General features: G+C 36.0%; 1 protein-coding gene across 5 annotated transcripts in view; it reads right to left on the minus strand.

The window, feature by feature from the left end:
- Positions 1–8,689, minus strand: part of Prkdc (protein kinase, DNA-activated, catalytic subunit) — a 177,125-nt gene that overhangs the window by 94,775 nt on the left and 73,661 nt on the right. For all 5 annotated transcript variants that reach the window (XM_048782878.1, XM_015485774.2, XM_048782879.1 and 2 more), the window contains 4 exons: positions 6,789–6,974; positions 6,306–6,410; positions 5,256–5,423; positions 3,076–3,203 (listed from right to left, as the gene is read on the minus strand). In XM_048782878.1, coding sequence (XP_048638835.1) covers positions 3,076–3,203; positions 5,256–5,423; positions 6,306–6,410; positions 6,789–6,974 — 587 coding nt within the window. The remainder of the gene's footprint in view (positions 1–3,075; positions 3,204–5,255; positions 5,424–6,305; positions 6,411–6,788; positions 6,975–8,689) is intronic.

Consider the following 8,689-nt stretch of genomic DNA (forward strand, 5'->3'; position numbering starts at 1 on the left):
TGAGTCAGTTTTGGTAACTAGTGACTCTAAGAATTTGTCTATTTCAATTAAGTTGCTAAATTTTTTGGCATAAGGCTGTGAATAATATTGTATTATAATCTTTCTAGTTTTGGAGAGGTCAGTAGTTTATGCCTCCTCTTTTATTCTAGATTATCACAAACTATTATTTTTCCCTTTAGCTTTGTCTAACTCACAGTTTCTCAATGTCATTTACATTTTGAAAAAAACAATTTTTGGTTTCATTGATTTTTCTTCACCATTTTCCAGGTACCCATTTCATTAATTTTCATTCTAATCTTTATTATTCACTTCCTTCAGCTTGCCATTGGTTTAGTTTACTTTTTCTACATTTTAAGGTAGAAAATTAACACTATTGACTTGAGATCTTTCTTATTTTCCAAAACAGGCATTAAAAGGTATGATTTTACCTCTATCTACTATTTTAGCTGCAACTTACACATCTTATTTTACTTCAATCAACATCCTATCTGACTTTCCTTGCAGTTTCTTCTTTGACTCAGGATTATTTAGAAATGTGCTATTAATTAGCTGGTTATTCAGAAATATTTTCAGTTTCTCCAAATTTCCTTCTGCTTTTGATTTCTAATTTAAGGTCATTGTGGCCAGAGACCATATTTTGGATGCTTTTCATCTTTTCAAATTTATTAAGACTTGCTTCACAGCTTCGCATATAGTCTATACTGAAGAATGTTCTGTGTATATGCAAAATGAGTGCTGTATTCTGCTGTCGTGCATCATGTTGACTAATTATGATTTTTTTTAATGTCAATGGATGAACCTCAAAAACTTTATGCTGAACAAAGAAACCAGACATAAGAGATTACATGATTCCATTTCTATGAAATGTTTCAAAAAGGCAAATTTATAAAGACAGAAAGTAGGTTAACAGTTGCTTGGGCTGGGAATGGGAATGGGAGTCAATTGTTGAAGTTCAAACAGGAGTTCATTAGAACATAAAATGTTGCCATGTGCTGGGTGTGGTTGTGGCACATCTGTAATCCTAGTGACTTATGAGGCTAAGGCAGAAATATTGCAAGTTTTTTTTTTTTTTTAAATATTTATTTATTTATTTTTGTTTTCGGCGGACACAACATCTTTGTTTGTATGTGGTGCTGAGGATCGAACCCGGGCCGCACACATGCCAGGCGAGCGCGCTACCTCTTGAGCCACATCCCCAGCCCGAAATATTGCAAGTTTGAGATCAGGCTCAGCAATTTAACAAGACCCTGTCTCAAAATAAAAACCAAAAAGGGTTGGGGATGTAGCTTACTGGTAGATTTCCTAGGTTCAATCCCCAGTACCAAAAGGAAAATTTTAAAAGTTCCACAGTAATGGTGATGATTGTTCCATCCTAAAGTTTGGGAAAGTTCTTAAAGATTACTAAACTGTATCCTTAAAATGAGTGAACTCTATGATATTTAAAATATAACTCTGAAATAAATTTACATGGATATTTATAAATTCAATATAATCTACAGCCATACCACCCTGAACGCATCCAATCTCCTCTGATCTTGGAAGCTAAGCAGGGTCAGGCCTCGTTAGTACTTGGATGGGAGAAAAATTCAGTATAAATAAATGCCACTTTTTAAAAAATTCATTGAAGTTTACAACTCGAAGTAGCCATGGCATCAAGCTCTTAATCTGAAAATCAAATATGTCCCATCTTTCCCACTGTATTTTTCTAAAGTAGTAAGTTATATTTTAGGCATCCATACTGTCCTATTTACAAGGATAAATTCACCATCACAATGTAATGGTGCTAAACTGAGAAGGGAAAAAAGAATTGGAAAAATGGCTATTTGCAACTCCTAATTAAATAACTGATTCAGGGCAACTAACAGAAATGGATGCTAAAACCATTAGGGAAATGCTCTGTAAACAGGGCTGGTCAATCTTGGCATTACTAAAAGTAGGACAACCAGACACTAGGTGTCTCCTAATGCCATGAATATGAAACACTGAACATCTACTATATGCAGTCTTGTCAAAAATTAAACCTGTCATCTAAAAATATTTTTATTTTTTATTTTCTGATCATTATACATTTGATCTCTATTCCTTGTTTTATTTCTATTGCATAAGAGCACCACTAATACAAGGTTGAGAGAGGCATAAGGGTGAACACATTGTTTAGTAAATATCAGTTTTTCTTTTATTTGAAGATCAAGGAAAACCCTTGATCTTCTAGATTTGTTATTAATGGAGGTTGAATTTTATTCAGTGATACCTAGACATATATTGAGATAATAAAATTTTTCTCTTATTCTTTTAATAAGATGTCAATTGATTTCTGATGTTAAACTTTGCAATACTGAGACAAATTTAAATTATACATAAAAGAAATGAACCTGAATCTAATTGGGCTTTTACATATAACTTTCAGTTTATAGGAACACAAGTATTGGAGGGACAACTTAAGTGAAAAGGACAAGCAAAAAAATCAGATAAATCCAGAATTAAAATTCTGTACAGAACAAGTGCAGGCTTCTTCAATAACCAAAGAAAAATGAATGAATATGGGAGAATGCTCTAAATTAAGGCAGACTTATGAGACATGCCATGAATGAGCCTTGTCTTGATCAAAATTCCATTATCCAACATGCGAGAGCACTTGAGACTCTTGGGAAAATCAGAATATGAAATTACTGATAATTTTGTTCAGTTGATAATGAAACTAAAGTTATTCAAGAAAACAACACTTTTTGGAGATACATACAGAAGGCTGTAGAGGTAAAATAACAAGGCATCAGAGATTTGCTTTTAATCAGAGTAACATACAAAGAGAATAGACAAAGGGGAAAATGAAACAGGAAAATGCTGACATTTCTTCCATCTGGAGCCTCATTTGTGCTCTAGCTCTGAGTATGTTTGAAAAGTTTCACAATAAAAAGTTCATTTTGAAGAAGACAAAGTAAGACAGAATAGAGTTTTGAGAGTTGAGTGCCAATGCCACTCAATTTTTTTTATTTTTATTTTTTTTAACAGAGAAGATAGTTACCTCCAGAAATAACATGTGTATGAATCCTGGGATTCCTGACTAGGATGACTTACCTTCTGGCAATCCTTTTGAAAGTAGCTTGAAATAATTCTTCCATAACATGCTGCTGTTCTCGACAAAGAATATCTGTCATCAACTGTAACAATATAGGGCTTTGGGATAATTCCAATGCATCTAGAAACTAGAAAAAAATATATTAGGATCATTAAAATTTTGTAGGGTTTTATTTTGCCTTTAATTGTTCTAATTTAAAAATAGAAAACAGAACAAAATTTCATACATAATTTTAAAATGTTAAGATTTTTATCATTTTTTTTTTTCTGGAAACAGTGAATGCCTAGATTATGACAATGTTCATTAAGTACTGGAGTTTTTATTCTTTTTAGGTTTTGCAGATGTTTTTCCTTTCGTTTTCCACAGGTTCTGAAATTCCATGGGGTGTGCCCTCACCAGAATCTTCTGCTCTCACCAGGCAGGCACTATTGGTCCTCTTACTCAAGAAACACATTTATTTTCCCCACACTTCTTGAAATATCATTATTGTTACTGTTATTTTGGTATCAGGGATTAAACACAGGGGCACTTAACACTGAGCCATATCCCCTGCCATTTTTTATATTTTATTTAGAGACAGGGTCTTGCTGAGTTGCTTAGGGCCTCAACAAGTTGCTGAGGCTGGCTTTGAACTTGCAATCTTCCTGCCTCAGCCTCCAGAGCCACTGGGATTACAGGTGGGCACCACCAAGCCCAGCTTTCCCCACCATTCTTATTACAGGGCAGAGGTCCTTCTTCAGGCTCCCATTCTCTGTCTCAATGTCTGTTTGTTCCACTTTCTAGGCAATACTCTCAATTTTATCTTCAGAAGATAATAGGAAAGTTTTAATTTAAATTTTGCTTTTACATATTTAATTTCCATAGCCCCTGTTTTTCCTATTTCATGGACACAGTGCCTTCCTTCATTTCTCAATCTATTCTTACACATTCTTTCTTCTTCCCTCCTTTGGTTGACTCCATTCCCTCTGACCTCCATTTTCCTGTTGGTCTGCATCTTTCTTTTTTCTTTTTGTGAGGGGGAGTGGGGGCGGTGTGAGTACTGGGGACTGAACCCAGGACCTCACACAAGTTAGAAAAACATTCTACTACTGGGCTACATCCCCAGCCCAAAGCAATTTGATCACTTATTTATTTTGAGATATAGTTGTCTCATTTCTCAGTCTGGCCTTGAACCGGTTCTCACCACACCCCTGGTTTGTATCTTTTTTTTTGGAGAAGCTTTCTTTATTCATTCATGTTCATTGTTTTTTTTTTTTTTTGTATTGCATTTACATTTACATTAAAAAAAATACTAAGGATCAACTTAGAATCTTTGGGTATGCTAAAATCATGAGCTAACAGATTACTGGAGAACAGAATATTTACATAATACCAACATAACCAGACTATGAGGTCACTATCATGGGGCACTATCATGGGGCAACTAATATCATTTGCCACTTTCTGTGCTACTGTTTCCAAGAAGGTTAACCTGAATCTCCTGACCAAGCTTTAAATCTAACTTTCCATTTAGAAGAAAGTAAAGGATAAACAGACAAGTCAGACAAATAGGGGAAAATATCCCAAAAAAGGTCTCTGGTTCTTTCAAAAATGGAATGTCTTGGTGTCATCAATTTGTGACCCCAAAGCCGAGGTCCTTTCTCCCTCTTTGAATTGTAGAACCAGTAACAAAATAAAGCATGAATAGAGCAGTAAAGGATACTTTTATTTCTGGCAAAGAATAGGAAAGGTGAGAGATAAACTCACAAATCAACTTCCCACCCATTGGACAAGAGAACCAAAGAAGTGTGGAGTCTAGAGGAAGTTGTGGTGCCTTTTACAACCAGTCCTGAACCCTACAGCAGCCTTCCCTCCATGGCATTCTTTACAAGCACATCCTTAAGTCCAACTCAGGCCCAGTGGGAGAATATTTCTTAGCTTCTTTTGGTATTATTGCTCATAATTAACATATCATTACACATTCCATTTTTATGCATTAAATATTTCACAATTTAATAGTGGGGGGGGGAATGAATTACAGAGGATTCAGCTATTTACCTGCCTGTGCAGCCAGCCAGGAAATGAATTAAAATGAATTTTTAAGGAATTCTTCTCTAATTCTGAATATTTCACTTACTTCTTTTCATCAAGAAATTTAAAAAAATAAAAATGTTTAAATTTTGATACTACTAAAACTAACCTTTTTCATGCAATCCACATAATTATTGTACCTCAGAGTTCCCGGGGGAAATTCATTAGAGTTCATGGGGAAATTAGAAACAATGAGCATTTCTAGAACATGCTTAAGGTCCTCCAGACTGTCTCCAGTCAGGCTGGTAAAGAATGGAAGAAGAATTACAGCTTGGCCCTGTGGAAAAACATAGACATATGCATCATGCTAACTGTGATTTACAAATCCTACAGATTAAATAAAAATACTGCTTTCTAAATAAAGCACTATGTGGATTCAAGAATGACTTCAGAGTAACTTCTGGATTACATTGAAAACCAACCTGAATGCAATTCTGTTCCTTGACTTCCACTCCAGAGATGAGTGGGATGACTTAGAGCTATATGCATACACATAAATAAAATACTGTGTGCTGGCTCTGGAGGTGTTTTCTCCTTCTACAAATAAAAACCCTAACAGAAATGTAATAGATGAGTTTCATATGGAAAAAAATGACCTATGAGGTAATTTATAACTTACCCATTGCATAACTACCTTAGAACCTCATTCTGAGCTTCATTTTAGAGCTTAAAACATTATAAAACTTTAAAATTAGCAACCTTAAAATTATAGTATTTATTAAATTCTTGACCCCCAAATTGAGATTTTGTTATATTTAATGGTAAAAAGATTAAGTAATAAATATAGCAAATCTAAAAAGCTAATTTAAATCATTTGTGCAAAGACAAATGTAAATTCTCCTAAATATGACACTCTTCATGATTATACTTTAAAAGAAATGCTCTCATTTCTTGGAGAGACATACTGAAGCACATGCAGATTAAATGTACCAAATCCTGGGAGTGTCCTTCAAGAGGAAATGGGCTGCATAGTTGGAACAAACCTGTCCCACAAACTGAGTTAATAAAATTGATGATAAGCACATAGGGACTTACTGTGCTAGTCTATTTTTGGATGTTTAAATTTCCCACAAAAAATAGAAAGCACGATAAATATGCAAACATATAAAAGTCTGAATAAAGAATATAATCTGGGAAAAAATATTTTCCAATCATTTACCTTCAAGTGCAGACCCAACTCTGAATCAGCAAGGAGACTAGTATATGTTGTAAAGACTTCAGGGAATGAGTTATGATTTGTATTAAAAGAGACAGATGAATCAATCTAAAAGAAGGGAAAGAAAAATATGACACATTTCTTTTTATATCTCTATTTTCTTTAACACATTTTCTAAATGCTTAAATTTCAGAAATAAACTGTGAATCTGTTCTTGGGCTTCAACAATACTTCAACAATCTTATTTTGAAATATTTTAATGTTATCTGCTAAGATAAAATATATAAAGGTACAACAAAAAGACAATACAAGAAATGATAAGCATAATAAATAATGATATAAAATAATGGAAAAAGTAAAAAAATGTAATCGGTAATTACCCTTCCCCAATGATTTTTATTGATCAAACCAATGAGCCTTTGAAGCTACTTCCATTAAATTTTTAAAGATATAGCCTTATGGTTTCAAAACGCAAACTGGAAATACCTGTAAAACTTTTGTCAATAAAGCCAGTACTGCCATTTTACTTTCTGGAGCAGAATCCTTGGCCCACCATGAATCACACTTCCTCCAGTTCTGCAGAATTGTGGTCGCAAGCTTCAGTCCTTGGTGTTTCTGAATGGCTCGATCCCTAAAGCTCTGATCTAACATACCATTCAAAACAGCACTCACCTGAAATAATTTTGTAATGAATGAGGAAAAATTCTCAGTATTGAGAATGACAGATATTAAACAAAATTTACTTTCATTTCAAAGCTATCCTTAGGCAACAGAAACACTATTTCTATAACAGATGTTTACTTCAAACCCTTTTAATTTGCAAACAGTATTTTACTACATAAATTCTTTCCCACATAAAGAAGAGCATGGCCTTATTGATGTCATTGTGCTCCTCCTGCCACTCTTGGTGCTCTTAGTTTGGGGCATTTTTGATCCAACTCCAGTTGGAAGAGGAAGGAGCTCTTTTCTTTTTCAATAGCAATGCTTGTTTCAGGAACACTGTATCTTCTCTTATCTCATGGAAGTTTTTCCTTCTTTTTACCTTTCCATCACTAAAGAACCTCTGCTACACATTGCTTTTTTCCTGATGCACTTTTTAGTATCATTCTCTCCAGGTCTTGGCTTCTTAGCTATTGGCTCACGTTTAAGAATTGACTGGAAGTGCTGTGCAGGGGCAGAGATCACATGCTGTGAGGGTCACAGTTGTCACTAGTTGGCAATGACAACTGAATCTTTATTTTCTCCTAGGCCTGTCAGAATATTCTGAGGGTAAGCACCTAGTTGACAGTATCCCAGACTCAAATTGGAAGGTAAAGATGAAGTGCCTGCCTCTAGGACTAGAATTTGGGTAAGCTTTCAACTTTGTCTGTTTTCATGATGGAATCTTTACACTCAATTATGCAGAATCCTGGGCCAAGATACATGTCCCTAGAAATCATCACCTTCAGTCTTCTTCCTGGTAGCAGGACTGGGCCCTGATGACTGGAGGCTGTCTTTGCACCAGGCCTCCCTCCTCAGACTCTCTTCCATACTCTGCCCAGCACACTGGTCATCCCACCCTCCTGCTGCTGTCATAGAACAGCTATTGGGCAGGCATGGTGGCCCACGTCTGTAATTCCAGGGACTCAGGAGGCTGAGACAGGAGAATTGCCAGGTTCAGGCAAGCCTCGGCAACTTAGTGAGATGCTCAGAAACTTAGCAAAACCCTGTCTCAAAATAAAAACAACAGGAGAGGGAAGATGACACAGTAGAGAAAGGAAGCACAGCTGTGCAGTCTCTCGGCACCAGACTTATACAATAGGAAGGCAACAAATAAAAAAAGGAATGTCATTTAAACACAATACTGAACTGTAGTTAAAAAAATAAAATAAAAATTCACATAGGAACAGAACGTCAGTAACTTCGGCATAAGAAATAATACCTTAGAGGCTGGGATTGTAGCTCAGGGGTAGAGCACTTGCCCAGCACATGTGTGAGGCACTGGGTTCAATCATCAGCACAACATAAAAATAAATATAAAATAAAAGTACTGTGTCCATCTACAAATTAAAATTAAAAAGGAAACAATACCTTAGATACACATCAGCTCTGGTTGCCATCAGAACAGAGTAAGGAATGTGGACAAAGAAACGTGTGGCCAGCTGTTGAGAGCCACAGCCAAAGGGGCCCCAGCAAACTTCCAGGTGCCAGCAAACTTCCAGCTGCCGGCTGATGATTGGCTCACAGCGGCCCCAGCAACATCTAGCTGATTGGCTCCTCGGCCCCAGCAACATCTAGCTGATTGGCTCCTCTGTGGTGATGCTCATTGGACTGTTTCCCTGCCCTTTCAGACCACGGAGCTGCTCATTGGGGGACTTTTTTGGCTCCGCCCACGTGACCCAGCCAAT

The sequence above is a fragment of the Marmota marmota genome, unplaced genomic scaffold (genome assembly GCF_001458135.2).
Source record: "Marmota marmota marmota unplaced genomic scaffold, marMar, whole genome shotgun sequence".
Classification (NCBI taxonomy): domain Eukaryota; kingdom Metazoa; phylum Chordata; class Mammalia; order Rodentia; family Sciuridae; genus Marmota; species Marmota marmota.